This window comes from Oncorhynchus gorbuscha, unplaced genomic scaffold, assembly GCF_021184085.1.
Source record: "Oncorhynchus gorbuscha isolate QuinsamMale2020 ecotype Even-year unplaced genomic scaffold, OgorEven_v1.0 Un_scaffold_851, whole genome shotgun sequence".
Lineage (NCBI taxonomy): Eukaryota > Metazoa > Chordata > Actinopteri > Salmoniformes > Salmonidae > Oncorhynchus > Oncorhynchus gorbuscha.
In genome coordinates, this window is record NW_025745841.1 from 162,756 (window position 1) to 182,580 (window position 19,825).

Sequence of the window (19,825 nt, forward strand, 5' to 3'; positions counted from 1 at the left end):
CTCAAAGAGAGACCATGGTTTACAACATGGTCAATAATTGTGGCCCTTATCTCATCAGAGACCACCGCTCTTGGTCTTCCTCTCCTTTGTCCTCCACACATTCTCCCTCTCCCTGCCACTCTTCTATCCCCACCAACCCGTCTCCCTCTCCCTGCCACTCTTCTATCCCCACCAACCTGTCTCCCTCTCCCTGCCACTCTTCTATCCCCACCAACCCGTCTCCCTCTCCCTGCCACTCTTCTATCCCCACCAACCTGTCTTCCTCTCCCTGCCACTCTTCTATCCCCACCAACCTGTCTCCCTCTCCCTGCCACTCTTCATCCCCACCAACCCGTCTCCCTCTCCCTGCCACTCTTCTATCCCCACCAACCTGTCTCCCTCTCCCTGCCACTCTTCTATCCCCACCAACCCGTCTCCCTCTCCCTGCCACTCTTCTATCCCCACCAACCTGTCTCCCTCTCCCTGCCACTCTTCTATCCCCACCAACCTGTCTCCCTCTCCCTGCCACTCTTCTATCCCCACCAACCTGTCTTCCTCTCCCTGCCACTCTTCTATCCCCACCAACCTGTCTCCCTCTCCCTGCCACTCTTCTATCCCCACCAACCTGTCTCCCTCTCCCTGCCACTCTTCTATCCCCACCAACCTGTCTCCCTCTCCCTGCCACTCTTCTTTCCCCCACCAACCCGTCTCTCTCTCCCTGCCACTCTTCTATCCCCACCAACCTGTCTCCCTCTCCCTGCCACTCTTCTATCCCCACCAACCTGTCTCCCTCTCCCTGCCACTCTTCTATCCCCACCAACCTGTCTTCCTCTCCCTGCCACTCTTCTTTCCCCACCAACCTGTCTCCCTCTCCCTGCCAATCTTCTTTCCCCACCAACCCGTCTCTCTCTCCCTGCCACTCTTCTATCCCCACCAACCTGTCTCCCTCTCCCTGCCACTCTTCTATCCCCACCAACCTGTCTCCCTCTCCCTGCCACTCTTCTATCCCCACCAACCTGTCTTCCTCTCCCTGCTACTCTTCTATCCCCACCAACCTGTCTCCCTCTCCCTGACACTCTTCTATCCCCACCAACCTGTCTCCCTCTCCCTGCCACTCTTCTATCCCCACCAACCTGTCTCCCTCTCCCTGCCACTCTTCTTTCTCCACCAACCTGTCTTCCTCTCCCTGCTACTCTTCTATCCCCACCAACCTGTCTCCCTCTCCCTGCCACTCTTCTTTCCCCACCAACCTGTCTCCCTCTCCCTGCCACTCTTCTATCCCCACCAACCTGTCTCCCTCTCCCTGCCACTCTTCTTTCCCCACCAACCTGTCTCCCTCTCCCTGCCACTCTTCTTTCCCCACCAACCTGTCTCCCTCTCCCTGCCACTCTTCTATCCCCACCAACCTGTCTTCCTTGATCCATGTTTCCAAAATGTATCATTCTGATGTCATCCTCTTTTGTCTGTTTGGAAACTGCCATCAGGTGTGTTTAGAATTATTCTGCTGAGGTGTTCTATATGTTTCAATCTGCTTACTGCAGAAATGCACGACATTTGCCGTCATTCTGTTTTGAATGTGTTTTTAACAGTTTTGGAAACAGTCTGTTAGCATTTGAAAACATGTTCTGCAAATATATAGTTTATCAGGTGGTGAAGTATGAATGAGAAAATATACAGTGGTGCAAAAAAGTATTTAGTCAGCCACCAATTGTGGACAGGTGTCTTTTATTCTGATAACAAGTTCAAACAGGTGCCATTAAAACAGGTAACGAGTGGAGGACAGAGGAGCCTCTGAAAGAAGAACTTACAGGTCTGTGAGAGTCAGAAATACTTATTTTCCACCATAATTTGCAAATAAATTCATTAAAAATCCTACAATGTGATTTTCTGGATTTTTTTTCTCACTTTGTCTGTCATAGTGGAAGTGTAACTATGATGAAAATTACAGGCCTCTCACATCTTTTTACGTTGGAGAACTTGCACAATTGGTGGCTGACTAAATACTTTTTTGCCCCACTGTATATATATTTTTTGGGGGGGATTTCGGAGAATGTGGTCATTGATGCATTTTGTGTGAAAGCAATGAAAAACGATTCACAATTTGGTCCACATACACTTCTGTTTCGCTGACTGTGTGAAGAGTTTTGACAATGTCAATTGAATGAAAAAAACTGTAACATGGACTCGGTACTGGTACCCCGTGTATATAGCCCGTGTATATATAGTGTATATATCGTTACTCATTGTGGATCTATTATTACTTTTATTATTAGGAGTCTTACTTTTCTACCTTTTCTATTTCTGCATTGTTGGGAGCACGTCCCATTAGTAAGCATTTCACTCTTAGAGAAAGCATTCACACTTCTACCAAGCAAGTGACGAAACATTTGGTTTGGGACTAATAGATTCAACTTAATTAAGGTTATTTAATTTATAATGTAATAGATTCAACTTAATTACGTTTATTTAATTTATAATGTAATATATTCAACTTAATGATGTTGATTTAATTTATAATGGAATAGATTCAACTTAATTAAGTTTATTTAATTTATAATGTAATAGATTCAACTTAATTAAGTTCATTTAATTTATAATGTAATATATTCAACTTAATTAAGTTGATTTAATTTATAATGTAATATATTCAACTTAATGATGTTGATTTAATTTTTAATGGAATAGATTCATCTTAATTAAGTTTATTTAATTTATAATGGAATAGATTCAACTTAATTAAGTTTATTTAATTTATAATGGAATAGATTCAACTTAATTAAGTTTATTTAATTTATAATGTAATAGATTCAACTTAATTAAGTTTATTTAATTTATATGTAATAGATTCAACTTAATGACGTTGATTTCATTTATAATGGAATAGAGTCAACTTAATGAAGTTTATTTCATTTATAATTTCTGTACAGCACTTTGAGATATCAGCTGATGTAAGAAGGGCTATATGAATACATTTTATTTGAAATTTGATTTGGTTAGAGCTAATTTATTCACCTATATACAGTTTATTACTATATACAGTTTATTAGGTACACCACCCCATTCACTAAAATGGTTTGCTCCTACTGAGTGTATGACTGATGGCCTGTAAAGGTCCAGTGGAAACCGTACTGAAGCCGAGGCATAGTTGAGTTTATTCACCTACGTACAATATAGTAGGGGGTACACTCTTACCCTACGAGGTCTGGAGCCTGCTGCTTTTCTGTTCTGATAATTCATTGCCCCCACCTGGTGTCCCAGGTCTAAATCAGTCCCTGATTAGAGAGGAACATTGAAAAATTGCAGTGGAACTGACTTCAAGATCCAGAGTTGAGGGCCGAATAGGATCGATCAATATACAATATAGGTGAATTAATGAGAAGTTTTCAGTCTTTGTACTTTCATTACGTGTATGACATGAGACTGTAATAAAACTTGGTCCACATATTGAAGACACTGGGGACTCGAGAGGGAGAATGTAAGAGAACTAATAACGCTTCCTGTCTTCTCTCATAGACTATCTGGCTTTATTTGAAATTTGAAATAGTCATTCTGGGAGGGCCATCCAAAGCTTCCCAAGAAATGGGACCATTCTGGGAGGGCCATCCAAAGCTTCCCAGGATAGCCGCAGCATTCTGGGAGGGCCATCCAAAGCTTCCCAAGGCCCAGCCGCAAGGGGACCATTCTGGGAGGGCCATCCAAAGCTTCCCAAGGCCCAGCCGCAAGGGGACCATTCTGGGAGGGCCATCCAAAGCTTCCCAAGGCCCCGCAGCCATTCTGGGAGGGCCATCCAAAGCTTCCCAAGGACCAGCCGCAAGGGGACCATTCCCATCCAAAGGGCCGCAAGGGGACCATTCTGGGAGGGCCATCCAAAGCTTCCCAAGGCCCAGCCGCAAGGGGACCATTCTGGGAGGGCCATCCAAAGCTTCCCAAGGCCAGCCGCAGGGGACCATTCTGGGAGGGGGGACCAGCCGCAAGGGGACCATTCTGGGAGGGCCAGGGGCCATCCAAAGCTCCCCAAGGCCCAGCCGCAAGGGGACCATTCTGGGAGGGCCATCCAAAGCTTCCCAAGGCCCAGCCGCAAGGGGACCATTCTGGGAGGGCCATCCAAAGCTTCCCAGCCGCAGGGGACCATCCAAAGCTTCAGCCATCCAAAGCTTCCCAAGGCCCAGCCGCAAGGGGACCATTCTGGGAGGGCCATCCAAAGCTTCCCAAGGCCCAGCCGCAGGGGACCATTCTGGGAGGGCCATCCAAAGCTTCCCAAGGGCCGCAAGGGGACCATTCTGGGAGGGCCATCCAAAGCTTCCCAAGGCCCAGCCGCAGGGGACCATTCTGGGAGGGCCATCCAAAGCTTCCCAAGGCCCAGGGGGGACCATTCTGGGAGGGCCATCCAAAGCTTCCCAAGGCCCAGCCGCAGGGCCATCCAAAGCTTCCCAAGGGACCATTCTGGGAGGGCCATCCAAAGCTTCCCAAGGCCCAGCCGCAAGGGGACCATTCTGGGAGGGCCATCCAAAGCTTCCCAAGGACCAGCCGCAAGGGGACCATTCTGGGAGGGCCATCCAAAGCTTCCCAAGGCCCAGCCGCAAGGGGACCATTCTGGGAGGGCCATCCAAAGCTTCCCAAGGCCCAGCCGCAAGGGGACCATTCTGGGAGGGGACCATTCTGGGAGGGCCATCCAAAGCTTCCCAAGGACCAGCCGCAAGGGGACCATTCTGGGAGGGCCATCCAAAGCTTCCCAAGGCCCAGCCGCAAGGGGACCATTCTGGGAGGGCCATCCAAAGCTTCCCAAGGCCCAGCCGGGAGGGCAAGGGGACCATTCTGGGAGGGCCATCCAAAGCTTCCCAAGGACCAGCCGCAAGGGGACCATTCTGGGAGGGCCATCCAAAGCTTCCCAAGGCCCAGCCGCAAGGGGACCATTCTGGGAGGGCCATCCAAAGCTTCCCAAGGACCAGCCGCAAGGGGACCATTCTGGGAGGGCCATCCAAAGCTTCCCAAAGCCGCAAGGGGACCATTCTGGGAGGGCCATCCAAAGCTTCCCAAGGACCAGCCGCAAGGGGACCATTCTGGGAGGGCCATCAAAGCTTCCCAAGGCCCAGCCATCCAAAGCTTCCCAAGGGCCGACCATTCTGGGAGGGCCATCCAAAGCTTCCCAAGGCCCAGCCGCAAGGGGACCATTCTGGGAGGGCCATCCAAAGCCCAGCCGCAAGGGGACCATCCCATCCAAGGCCCAGCCGCAAGGGGACCATTCTGGGAGGGCCATCCAAAGCTTCCCAAGGCCCAGCCGCAAGGGGACCATTCTGGGAGGGCCATCCAAAGCTTCCCAAGGCCCAGCCGCAAGGGGACCATTCTGGGAGGGCCATCCAAAGCTTCCCAAGGCCCAGCCGCAGGCCCAGCCAAAGCTTCCCAAGGGGGGAGGGCCATCCATTCTGGGAGGGCCATCCAAAGCTTCCCAAGGCCCAGCCGCAAGGGGACCATTCTGGGAGGGCCATCCAAAGCTTCCCAAGGCCCAGCCGCAAGGGGACCATTCTGGGAGGGCCATCCAAAGCTTCCCAAGGCCCAGCCGCAAGGGGACCATTCTGGGAGGGCCATCCAAAGCTTCCCAAGGCCCAGCCGCAAGGGGACCATTCTGGGAGGGCCATCCAAAGCTCCCAAGGCCCAGCCGCAAGGGGACCATTCTGGGAGGGCCATCCAAAGCTTCCCCATCCAGGCCCAGCCGCAAGGGGACCATTCTGGGAGGGCCATCCAAAGCTTCCCAAGGCCCAGCCGCAAGGGGACCATTCTGGGAGGGCCATCCAAAGCTTCCCAAGGCCCAGCCGCAAGGGGATGATTCTGGGAGGGCCATCCAAAGCTTCCCAAGGCCCAGCCGCAAGGGGACCATTCTGGGAGGGCCATCCAAAGCTTCCCAAGGCCCAGCCGCAAGGGGACCATTCTGGGAGGGCCATCCAAAGCTTCCCAAGGCCCAGCCGCAAGGGGACCATTCTGGGAGGGCCATCCAAAGCTTCCCAAGGCCCAGCCGCAAGGGGACCATTCTGGGAGGGCCATCCAAAGCTTCCCAAGGCCCAGCCGCAAGGGGATGATTCTGGGAGGGCCATCCAAAGCTTCCCAAGGCCCAGCCGCAAAGGGACCATTCTGGGAGGGCCATTTCCCAGGCCCAGCTTTAAGTTAGGTACTGAAATTATGCCTTGGAATCAGTACGGTTTCCCATCCAAAGCTGGAGCCTGCAGGCTTTCAGAGGTTACTGAAATTATGCCTTGGAATCATTTGGACCTCTAGAGGTTACCCGTCATTTTGAGAGAGAGAGAGAGAGAGAGAGAGAGAGAGAGAGAGAGAGAGAGAGAGAGAGAGAGAGAGAGAGAGAGAGCATGTGTGCGCTGGCGAGTGCAAGGGGATTTGATTCATTCCAATAAACTCCAGTGTGTGTCTCTCTTGTTGTGTGTTTGTGGGAAGGTTTTGTATTCCAGTCCTAGAGCAGAACAGCTTTTCTCTCATCCCAATCATTGCACTGTAAAACATATTGTGCCCCTTTCACTTTAAAAAATGTAGGTAACTATTTGCATCAGCTTTTTAAGTAAATCCAACAAGGAGGATCTTTTAAGTATAATATACTTCACTTTTAGTGTATTACACACTCAAATATATGAAGTACAACTAACTGGATTTTAAACTTTTATCAGGTAAAAGTTTTATCAGGTTCAGAATATAATTATAATTTATTGACCTGCTTAAGTCCTTCAGGTCCCAGAACTAATGTTATACGTTTGATATACTTAATGTAATCAGTCACAGAACTAATGTTATACGTTTGATATACTTAATGTAATCAGTCACAGAACTAATGTTATACGTTTGATATACTTAATGTAATCAGTTACAGAACTAATGTTATACGTTTGATATACTTAATGTAATCAGTCACAGAACTAATGTTATACGTTTGATATACTTAATGTAATCAGTTACAGAACTAATGTTATACGTTTGATATACTTAATGTAATCAGTCACAGAACTAATGTTATACGTTTGATATACTTAATGTAATCAGTCACAGAACTAATGTTATACGTTTGATATACTTAATGTAATCAGTCACAGAACTAATGTTATACGTTTGATATACTTAATGTAATCAGTCACAGAACTAATGTTATACGTTTGATATACTTAATGTAATCAGTAATGTTATACGTTTGATATACTTAATGTAATCAGTCACAGAACTAATGTTATACGTTTGATATACTTAATGTAATCAGTCACAGAACTAATGTTATACGTTTGATATACTTAATGTAATCAGTCACAGAACTAATGTTATACGTTTGATATACTTAATGTAATCAGTCACAGAACTAATGTTATACGTTTGATATACTTAATGTAATCAGTCACAGAACTAATGTTATACGTTTGATATACTTAATGTAATCAGTCACAGAACTAATGTTATACGTTTGATATACTTAATGTAATCAGTCACAGAACTAATGTTATACGTTTGATATACTTAATGTAATCAGTCACAGAACTAATGTTATATATATACTTAATGTAATCAGTCACAGAACTAATGTTATATTTAATGTAAATCAATCACAGAACTAATACTTAATGTAATCAGTCACAGAACTAATGTTATACGTTTGATATACTTAATGTAATCAGTCACAGAACTAATGTTATAAACACAGCACGGTGATATACTTAATGTAATCAGTCACAGAACTAATGTTATACGTTTGAGTTAATGTAATCAGTCACAGAACTAATGTTATACGTTTGATATACTTAATGTAATCAGTCACAGAACTAATGTTACTTAATGTAATCAGTCACAGAACTAATGTTATAAAGAACCTGATATACTTAATGTAATCAGTCACAGAACTACATGTTATAATTTGAAATGACAAAACATGTAATCAGTCACAGAACTAATGTTATACGTTTGATATACTTAATGTAATCAGTCACAGAACTAATGTTATACGTTTGATATACTTAATGTAATCAGTTACAGAACTAATGTTATACGTTTGATATACTTAATGTAATCAGTCACAGAACTAATGTTATACGTTTGATATACTTAATGTAATCAGTTACAGAACTAATATTGTACGATTAATTTGCTGAATTTACTCAGTATCATAATTAATATTCTATGTTTTATTTACAAATGTTTTTTTCTCAATTACTTGTGGTACTCAGGTTAGTAAAATGTCTTTAAATTGGGTTCCTACTACTGAAATATATACTCACAACTATACTTAAAAAGCTGACGCAAATAGTTACCTCAATATACTTGGGATAATTGACTACAAATGATTATTTCTATACAAGGGAATATGCAAAAAGAAGCAACAGTGTTCAACTTTAAACTTCCACACCTTTACTTTGAATAAAATAAATGTTAGTCCTTAGACATTCATATTTTGTAATGTGTAAGCATTCTGGTTTGATATACTTATGTAATCAGTCACAGAACTAATGTTATACGTTTGTAGAACTATACTTAATGTAATCAGTCACAGAACTAATGTTATACGTTTGATATACTTGATATACCACCTTGCCTCCTTAGGTAACGTTACATCCAGATAGCTTGCACCTGACTACAAATCATTTTAGATCTTCACAACTGCATAAAGTTTAGGTGATAGTTGGGATTAGCACTTTGACCTCACATCTTGTACAGTTTGGCAATAGTTTTCTGGTGGTCTGTGCTCCCTTTAACAACAAAGCAATATTTTAACGTAAATTAACAATATTTTAAACGTAAATTAATGATTTGTCTTAATAATGGACTTTACACAAAGCACAGTATGAACTTTAGTTCAAATACAACCTCATTCTAACTGTTTTAGATTCATCAAAACATGGGTTTTCAAAACATACATTGCAGTTTGGCATTTGTTCTGTGCTCCCTTTAACAAAATATATTTTAACAAATTAACAATCCCTGATTTGTCTTAAACCTGACTCCATATCCACCTTGCCTCCTTAGGTAAAGTTACAGCCAGATAGCTGCATCTGACAAATCATCTCAGATAACCACTAGAGTATATGGAGTCATTTTTAAAACAAAGCTGTTTTTGAAACAGGAATGGACAATGTCTCTTATGACTTCACCTGACAAAGAGCATCATGTAAACTGTAGCACTTATAGCACCTAGCAACTTGCTTTTCAGTTTACTGAGTAGGGTTTAGACCACCGTTTGTGAGTGACCCTTTGAGAGTTCTCATAGATATCTTTAGATATCTCTGAAAACAAGTAACTTCATCTTTAGAGCTTGGATCCGTGGGGAGGTCCTGAGATCATCAAGTTCCAAGAATACTTTTTGTAACACCTCAAAGTGGGTACCTTAGATTTAAGCCATAGATGAGGCCCATAAGCAACGTACATGACCGTGTAACCCTGGGAATACCAGCCAGGACCTCTGCTCCTTCGATGAAGATCCCATGCTCTATAATCTGGTGCAGATCCTTCACAGTGAACACGTTCATCACGTGCTGAACGAGGTCCTCTCGGATCATGGTGTCGTCAGCATCCTGAGTGAAAAAAATGAAGAAATAACAGACTAGGCTACTAGATTTCGTCGAAAATATGTGTAGACAGATCCAAGCTACATTCCAAGTTATAATTTGGTCCTTACCTGCTGCCTGGCCATTCCAGAGGAGAAAGATCAAGACGAGGTCTGTTGAGCTGTTCCAAGCACAATTTAAGTTCAGAACTAGATCTAGCATGTCAGTCCAACACAAACATGATCATTTGAACGTCATATTTTTAAGTTGTTGGTTGTTACTTAGAAATATTAATTCAAATTTCGCAGCATATTACCTTGGATTTGTATTTGCAAATGCCAGTCTTTTACAACACATATAAATTAAGTATTATATTCAAAAATGTAAGTAAAACCAGAAACCTATTTTAAGTCAAAATCATAGATTTTCTTTTGCAATATTTACTAAGCCCGTGGGTCATTTTTTTACAGTGTGGGGAGCGGCAGCCCCTTAGAAGTGGAATAGCTCTTATTGTAGGTCAAAAGAAACGTGAGCTGACATTCTAATACAACACGATGTTTAGGATGCGTCCCAGAAGGGGAAGTGATGCGGAAGGAAGCTCTCCAAGAACTCTGATGAAAGTCAATGCGTTGATTTCAGACCCTGACAAGGCATTGCTTCTACGTTGGCGCTGAAAGGTCAAAAGATTTTCCCGGCAGAGAGGACACACAAACAAACTCGTATCTATGTCTCCTCATTTGTTCATTTCTATACATCCCTCCAGCTCTTTCTCTTTTCTCTCTAAACATTGTTGGCACGGAAGGTTGAGTGAGAAATTCAGCCGAGAGAGAACATTAAAACCTTCCCTGAGAATGTTTTCAGTGGCCATCCATCAAGTGGAGGAGGGAGTATTATACTGTTCACTATAACCTTGTGCCAGGGATGGGATGTGAGCCCTAATGGCCGACTCCGCCAGTTAACCTCGCTGCGCTGGGCGATACAACATTATCAGCTTGACTTCTACTGAAGGACTCGGCAGAACACAGTCACACACACACACACAGACAGACATGTAGATAATCACTCTTACACACACACTCTCACACACGACGTGGATGGGGAAATATGTCATTATAACACAACATGGGAATCCAATATAACAGAGAAGGACATCATTATCCGAGGCCTCTGTTACTACAGAATTCCCCATCATTCACATCCCGGAGGAGTGTCTTCATTATCCTAAAGTCGCCTGCTTCCCGCCAGGATTCCTGAAGACCTTCGCTGTTCCCACCACTGTCGACACTAAGCTCCGCCACGGCCACGCTAATCAGACTGAGAAAAGTCATTTACATTTCATACGGCGTGTCTGGTAGGCTAATAGAAGTGACTTTGGCTGCTAGGTATGTGGTTAGCGTAGCACTCTCTCGCTCTCTCTCTCTCTCTCTCTCTCCTCTCCGTACCTGCAAGGCTCTCAGGTAGACGGCATTAGTGTGTTAGCGGCGCCGCGGCGCCTAGCCAAGGGGCCTGTTCTTTTTCTGACTTTTGTGTTCCCTCAGATTGAACACCAACCTGCCCGAGAGAGACGTTAATGTCTACAACCTGCCACGTCAAATCAAGGCCCCATGCCGTCGCACGCCGCCACCATCGCTAAACACTGTCAGGGGTGACGGGGCTCGACGAGAGAACGAGGGTCTTTAGCTAAGCGTCGGCTCGTCACATTAATGATTAATTCTGAATTATTCAGGAATCATCTTGATGTGTTGACGATTGACGGGGGGGCCGTACTCCTGCCTGAGCATCTTCCACCCTTGGATAGTTCTGCATAATGTGTTGGTTCCTTTTAATTCATATTTAAAAAATAAATACATTATTTCACCATTATTTAACCAGGTTGGCCAGTTGAGAGCAAATTCTCATTTACAACTGCTACCTGACTAATATGAGTAGTCACCTGCAAACATCAATAATGTTTGTATTATAGGAACTGCGGGCTGGTGTGTGTTAGTTTATTGAGGAGCTGTTTCCCTGTTTGACTGGCTTAATCACCATGGGTTTGAGCAACAGAACAGTCCTCAGGCTGATTTAACCCATTGAGCCCTGTTTGTTTCTATCTTTGGGGTGGGCAAGTGTTGTCGGGGGCTGTGTGTGTGTGTGTGTGTGTGTGTGTGTGTGTGTGTGTGTGTGTGTGTGTGTGTGTGTGTGTGTGTGTGTGTGTGTGTGTGTGTGTGTGTGTGTGTGTGTGTGTGTGTGTGTGTGTGTGTGTGTGTGTGCATCTGTGCCTATGTGTAATGTGTCATTTCTAACTTAGAAAACGTACAGTACTTTGTTGTTGAAAATGATCCAAATATTAAATTAAAATACAACTTTTGTTCCTTTGGATGTTTTCCTCTCCTCTCCTGAACAGTTTCTTCACGGTGACTGAACTAACACTGGTTTTCTCTGCTTCACTGTTTGGACTTATTCTCTCCATTTTGTCTCTCTCTCTCTCTCTCTTTTCTCTCTCTCTCTCTCTTCTCTCTCTCTCTCTTTTCTCTCTCTCTTCTCTCTCTCTTCTTTTCCTCCTTTCTCTCTCTCTCTCTCTCTCTCTCTCTCTCTCTCTCTTCTCTCTCTCTCTCTTCTTTTCTCTCTCTCTCTTTTCTCTTCTCTCTTTCTCTCTCTCTCTTTCCCCTCTCTCTCTTTCCCCCCTTTCTCTCTCTCTCTCTCTCTCTCTCTCTCTCTCTCTCTCTCTCTCTCTCTCTCTCTCTCTCTCTCTCTCTCTCTCTCTCTCTCTCTCTCTCTCTCTCTCTCTCTCTCTCTCTTTCTCTCTCTCTCTCTTCTCTCTCTCTCTCTTTCCCCCCTTTCTCTCTCTCTCTCTCTTTTCTCTCTCTCTCTTTCCCCTCCCTCTCTCTCTCTCTCTCTCTCTCTCTCTCTCTCTCTCTCTCTCTCTCTCTCTCTCTCTCTCTCTCTCTCTCTCTCTCTCTCTCTCTCTCTCTCTCTCTCTCTCTCTCTCTCTCTCTCTCTCTCTCTCTCTCTCTTCGCTCTCTCTTTCTTCCACTCTATTTCCCCGTAGGATGGAATGGGTAATCTTCGTGTAACCAAAGAGGGGATCAGGCTAGAGGGTGTTTCAGAGTTTCTGCTCCCTCTCTACGTGAAAGAAATAGAATCCAGAAGGGTAAGAAACACAACTCTCCTTATGTCCCTCATATGTAGCATCGTAGCACCCTATGACTCGCTATGCATGTCATATCCCTCACTAAGACACACCCTTCCCTTGTCATATCAACTGTCATTTCTCAGTAGTGGAAGGTTGAGAAACAACCTTCCTTATGTCGCTCATATGAAGCATCGTAACACTCTATGACACACCATATATTACCTCACTTGCACACATTGTATATATACTTTTTCTATGGTATTATTGACTGTATGTTTGTTTATTCCATGTGTAACTCTGTGTTGTTTGTGTCGCACTGCTATGCTTTATCTTGGCCAGGTCACCCATTGTCATAAAGGAGTAGTATAGCACTATGCAATCCCACATCCCAGAGAAATCGTGTGAGACCTAGGAGACAAGCTCATCTATCTGGATGCCAGGTCCCATGTAAGGTTCCGTGTAAGGTCCAGTGTAAGGCCCGTGTAAGGTTCCGTGTAAGTTCCCGTATAAGGTCCCATTTAAGGTCCCGTGTAAGGTCCCATCTAAGGTCCCGTGTAAGGTCCCATGTAAGGTTCCGTGTAAGGTCCCATGAAAGGTCCCATGAAAGGTTCCGTGTAAGGTCCCATGTAAGGTCCCATGAAAGGTTCTGTGTAAGGTCCCATGTAAGGTTCCGTGTTAGGTCCCGTGTAAGGTCCCATATAAGGTCCCGTGTAAGGTCCCATATAAGGTCCCGTGTAAGGTTCTGTGTAAGGGGCACAGAATGACCATGGGAGTGGACTTGGATGTGTGACAAATGACCAAATGGGCATCCAAATCAAATCAAATCAAATTTTATTTCTCACATACACATGGTTAGCAGATGTTAGTGCGAGTGTAGCGAAATGCTTGTGCTTCTAGTTCCGACAATGCAGTAATAACCAACAAGTAATCTAGCTAACAATTCCAAAACTACTACCTTATAGAAACAAGTGTAAGGGGATAAAGAATATGTACATAAAGATATATGAATGAGTGATGGTACAGAGCGGCATAGGCAAGATACATTAGATGGTATTGAGTGCAGTATATACATATGAGATGAGTATGTAAACAAAGTGGCATAGTTAAAGTGGCTAGTGATACATGTATTACATAAAGATGCAGTAGATGATATAGAGTACAGTATATACGTATACATATGAGATGAATAATGTAGGGAACATTATATATTAGGTAGCATTGTTTAAAGTGGCTAGTGATATATTTTACATAATTTCCCATCAATTTCCATTATTAAAGTGGCTGGAGTTGAGTCAGTGTGTTGGCAGCAGCCACTCAATGTTAGTGGTGGCTGTTTAACAGTCTGATGGCCTTGAGATAGAAGCTGTTTTTCAGTCTCTCGGTCCCAGCTTTGATGCACCTGTACTGACCTCGCCTTCTGGATGATAGCGGGGTGAACAGGCAGTGGCTCGGATGGTTGCTGTCCTTGATGATCCTTATGGCCTTCCTGTGACATCGGGTGTTGTAGGTGTCCTGGAGGGCAGGTAGTTTGCCCCCGGTGATGCGTTGTGCAGACCTCACTACCTTCTGGAGAGCCTTACGGTTGTGGGCGGAGCAGTTGCCGTACCAGGCGGTGATACAGCCCGACAGGATGCTCTCGATTGTGCATCTGTAGAAGTTTGTGAGTGCTTTTGGTGATAAGCCAAATTTCTTCAGCCTCCTGAGGTTGAAGAGGCGCTGCTGTGCCTTCTTCACGATGCTGTCTGTGTGGGTGGACCAATTCAGTTTGTCTGTGATGTGTACGCCGAGGAACTTAAAACTTACTACCCTCTCCACTACTGTTCCATCGATGTGGATAATGGGGTGTTCCCTCTGCTGTTTCCTGAAGTCCACAATCATCTCCTTAGTTTTGTTGACGTTGAGTGTGAGGTTATTTTCCTGACACCACACTCCGAGGGCCCTCACCTCCTCCCTGTAGGCCGTCTCGTCGTTGTTGGTAATCAAGCCTACCACTGTTGTGTCGTCCGCAAACTTGATGATTGAGTTGGAGGCGTGCGTGGCCACGCAGTCATGGGTGAACAGGGAGTACAGGAGAGGGCTCAGAACGCACCCTTGTGGGGCCCCAGTTTTGAGGATCAGCAGGGTGGAGATGTTGTTTCCTACCCTCACCACCTGGGGGCGGCCCGTCAGGAAGTCCAGTACCCAGTTGCACAGGGCGGGGTCGAGACCCAGGGTCTCGAGCTTGATGACGAGCTTGGAGGGCACTATGGTGTTAAATGCCGAGCTGTAGTCGATGAACAGCATTCTCACATAGGTATTCCTCTTGTCCAGATGGGTTAGGGCAGTGTGCAGTGTGGAGAGAGACAGGGCTGTGATGAGGCAGGCTGTTGATAAATATACCCCATGATGCTGCTCACACACACACACACACACACACACACACACACACACACACACACACACACACACACACACACACACACACACACACACACACACACACACACACACACACACACACACACACACACACACACACACACACCCTGGCTGCTGTCATATATAGGTTACCGTGTGTCCTGGGCTGTTGGGAAGGCATTCTCCACCTTTGCTCAATGTGTGTTTGTGTGATGGAGGGGTAGGGTTGTAAAGGCAGGTGCACATGCGCATGCTTGTTGCTTTACAAGGGAGTATGTGACGGTGAGAGTGTGTGACAGTCCTGAATACATTACACTGATCTATCCACTCAAAGATCACCTCCGTGTCATGCCATTTCTGGGTGACACAGAGGTCAACACTCCATCAGCCCTGACCTTTGAGGTGAAATGATGGATGGTGTTAGATATATTTTATGGGAATATCTTTCTTTGGCCTCCCATTGAAATCCTATGTAGTCGATATCTTACTTTAGAATATTTTTGTTTGCCTACTCATTGAAAGCCTACAAGATATCTTCTTGTTTAACATCTTTGTTTGCTCTCCTATTAAAAGCTTAAATGGAGGAGACATTCTTTTTTGAATATCTTTGTTTGCCCTCCCATTAAAGCCTATGGAGGAGATATCTTCTTTTAGAATATTTTTGTTTGCTCTCCCGTTGAAAGCCTATAGAAGAAATCCAGTCTTTCTGGTTCTTCTTAAGTGTGTGTAACAGAGAAGGCACTAATTGCTGTTGAGGAAGTGACTCTGGCTTGTAGATAACCCCTATGAAGGAGCAGAGCTTCCTGTCAATAAATCAAAGAACTCACTGGCTTCTCTGCCGACTCTTCATCTATCATCAGACAAACAGTGTGTGTGTGTGTGTATGTGTGTGTGTGTGCGCATATGTTTGTATCTATCCACCAACAATGTAATGACACCGTGATCCCTTTCACATCGGGTCTGCACATCAAAGCAAACACTCTTATTTCGAAAAATACACAGGAAACATGCTGAATCTAACAACCCACTTTTCTTCCCTGAGGGCTTGTTGGTGTGTGCCATTTAGTTTATGGCAGTTTTTTGGGTAGTGGGCATGCTTCAGAACTGAGCTAATCTGGGCAGTGTGGATCCAAGTATTATTGGCTTAGGGTGTTAGACGTGCGAATGTTAGCATAAGGCTCCAAAGCCCCTGGTGAGACTGGGTCGCTGGCCCAGGATGTATTTGGGCCGTGGTGTATCCAGTCCGGTGTGGCCCTAACCTGATCTGGGCCCACCAACACAGTATGAGGGACTGGGACTTTGGCACTGACAGGGAGAGAGTGAGGGATGGAGGGAATGAGGAAGGAAATGTATTTTGAATATGCGCTGGAAGGGTTTGAGCGGTTTGTTTTTCCATAGCAGAGCCAAACAAACAGAATTTACAATTTGGTTCGATCGCTTTCGGGTTGACAAATAAACCTCGATGATATATTGTTTAGGGTTTTCTTGCCGCCAAAGCTTTAAAATGACTCTAGGTTTTTCAGACTTGGATTGGAAGCCTGATTGGAGGTGCATGGAAACACAATTCCGATTGACCTAATTTCTACCAGCATGTTACATGTGCAACCAGTGGAAACAAATTCTAGACCGCCTTTAATCAACACACAGAGACACGTACAAAGCTCACCATCACCCTTCATTTGGCAAATCTGACCATAACTATCCTCCTGATTCCTGCCTACAAGCAAAAACTAAAGCAGGAAGTAACATTGACTCGCTCAATACGGAAGTAGTCAGGTGACGCGGATGCTAAATTACAGGACTGTTTTGCTAGCACTGACTGGAATATGTTCCGAGATTCTTCCGATGGCATTGAGGAGTACACCACATCAGTCACCAGCTTCATCAATAAGTGCATTGATGACGTCGTCCCCACAGTGACCGTACATACATACCCTAACCAGAAGTCATGGATTACAAGCAACATCCTAACTGAGCTAAAGGGTAAAGCTGCTGCTTTCAAGGAGCAGGACTCTAACCCGGACGCTAACAAGAAATCCTGCTATGCCCTCAGACAAACTATCAAACAGGCAAAGCGTCAGTACAGGACTAAGATTGAATCCTACCGCACCAGCTCCGACGCTCGTCTTATGTGGCAGGGCTTGCAAACTATTACGGACTACAAAGGGAAGCACAGCCGCGAGCTGCCCAGTGACACGAGTGGACCAGACAAACTAAAGGACTTCAGTGCCCACTTTGAGACAAGCAACACTGAAGCATGCATGAGAGCACCAGCTGTTCCAGACGACTGTATGATCGCGCTCTCCATAGTCAATGTGAGTAAGACCTTTAAACAGGTCAACATTCACAAGGCCGCAGGGCCAGACAGATTACCAGGACGTGTACTCCAAGCATGCGCTGACCAACTGGCAAGTGTCTTCACTGACATTTTCAACCTGTCCCTGACCGAGTCTGTAATACCAAGATGTTTCAAGCAGACCACCATAGTCCCTTTGCCTAAGAACACTAAGGTAACCAACCTAAATGACTACCGACCTGTAGCACTCAAGTCTGCAGCCATTAAGTGCTTTGAAAGGCTGGTCATGGTTCACAGCAACACCATTATCCCAGAAACCATAGACCCACTCCAATTTGCATACTGCCCCAACAGATCCACAGATGATGCAATCTATATTGCCCTCCACACTGCCCTTTCCCACCTGGACAAAAGGAACACCTACGTGAGAAGGCTGTTAATTGATTACAGCTCAGCGTTCAACACCATAGTACCCTCAAAGCTGATTACTAAGGACCCTGGGACAACTGGATCCTGGACTTCCTGACGGGCCGCCCCCAGTTGGTAAGGTTAGGTAACATCACATCTGCTACGCTGATCCTCAACACAGGACCCCTCCCTCCTGTACTCCCTGTTCACCCATGACTGCATTGCCAAGCAAGACTCAAACATCATCATTAAGTTTGCCGACGACACAACAGTGGTAGGCCTGATCACCGACAACGATGAGACAGCCAGCCTGTAGGGAGGAGGTCAGAGACCTGGCAGTGTGGTGCCAGGATATCAACTTCTCCCTCAATGTGATCAAGACAAAGGAGAGCACTCCCCTATTCTCATCGACTGGGCTGTAGTGGAGCATGTTGAGAGCTTCAAGTTCCTTGTTGTCCACATCACCAATAAACTGTCAAGGTCCAAACACACCAAGACAGTCGTGAAGAGGGCAAGCCAACGCCTATTCCCCCTCAGGAGACTGAACAGATTTGGCATGGGTCCTCAGATCCTCAAAAAGTTCTACAGCTGCACCATGGAGAACATCCTGACTGGTTGCGTCACCACCTGGAATGGCAACTGCTCGGCTTCTGACGGCAACGCACTACAGCCACCCTAGTCTTTGCCTGCTACCGCACGGCAAGCGGTACCGCCCTGCCAAGTCTAAGTCCAACAGTCTTCTTAACAGCTTCTACCCCCAAGCCATAAAACTCATGAAAAGCTAACCAAATGGCTACTCTGACTATTCGCTTTGAACCCACCATTTTTATCTATGTTACTTTACCTTTACCTATATGTACAGATCCATCAATGTGCCCCTGCACATCGACTCGGTACCCCCTGTATATAGCCTCAATATTGTTATTTTATTGTTGCTCTATAATGTTTTTGGTAAATCTTTTTCTTAAAACTGCATTGTTGGTTAGGGGCTTGTAACTAAGCGTTTCACGGTAAGGTCTTGTTGTCTTCGGCGCATGTGACAAATACAATTGATTTGATTTTGATTCGATTTTATATGTGGTCGAGGTCAACCACTTATACCAGTCGATTGGATCAGTCATATAGGTCAATGTAAAAGCCTCTTCATTCTCTATTTGTTTCTCAATAACAGATCAATGATCATGGTCATAATTCAGCAATGTTATGACAGTTAACATACACACACACCGTATACTTTACAAGGCCCCATGCAGGAAACATGACGCCGCTGTACAGATGTAGGATCTTAACTCGATCACTCTTTTGTTGCTAAGAATTTTCCCTGTATTTGAGTTTTATAAAGGCTTCTGTTTGTGATTTTCACTTGGAAATTTCAGACTTGATTTGCCGTGATGGAAAAACCCCTACAAAAATGTCCATTGATTATAGTCCACATAATAATGAACATTTCCTGTTCCTGCAGGATTATTTTACTGCTGTAGCAAACTGGCACAAATTAAGATCCTTCATCTGTAAGGGTGATGTCTCGTGGACAGACACGTGTAACATAACTGGTATTATAGACAGACTGTGGGTTGCCACGATTTACAAGGAACTTCTTGGTGACGTCAATGATCATTTGGACAAATCACAATTTCGCAGGTGTTCGCATCTTTCAGAAGGGGATACTAGGTCCGTGTTCTCATCTTTCAGAAGGGGATACTAGGTCCGTGTTCTCATCTTTCAGAAGGGTATACTAGGTCCGTGTTCGCATCTTTCAGAAGGGGATACTAGGTCCGTGTTCTCATCTTTCAGAAGGGGATACTAGGTCCGTGTTCTCATCTTTCAGAAGGGGATACTAGGTCCGTGTTCTCATCTTTCAGAAGGGGATACTAGGTCCGTGTTCTCATCTTTCAGAAGGGGGTCCGTGTTCTCATCTTTCAGAAGGGGATACTAGGTCCGTGTTCTCATCTTTCAGAAGGGGAAGGGGATACTAGGTCCGTGTTCTCATACTAGGTCCGTGTTCTCATCTTTCAGAAGGGGATACTAGGTCCGTGTTCTCATCTTTCAGAAGGGGATACTAGGTCCGTGTTCTCATCTTTCAGAAGGGGATACTAGGTCCGTGTTCTC

At 45.1% G+C, this 19,825-nt stretch overlaps 1 protein-coding gene across 2 annotated transcripts in view; it reads left to right on the plus strand.

Annotated features, from left to right (window-relative positions):
- The window catches only part of LOC124020544 (zeta-sarcoglycan), a 139,940-nt gene that overhangs the window by 37,308 nt on the left and 82,807 nt on the right, over positions 1–19,825 (plus strand). Inside the window, exon 2 of one of the 2 annotated variants that reach the window (XM_046335779.1) lies at positions 12,532–12,633. The exons of the other annotated variant lie outside the window; for it this stretch is intronic. Coding sequence (XP_046191735.1) covers positions 12,532–12,633 — 102 coding nt within the window. The remainder of the gene's footprint in view (positions 1–12,531; positions 12,634–19,825) is intronic. 2 annotated transcript variants of the gene reach the window in all.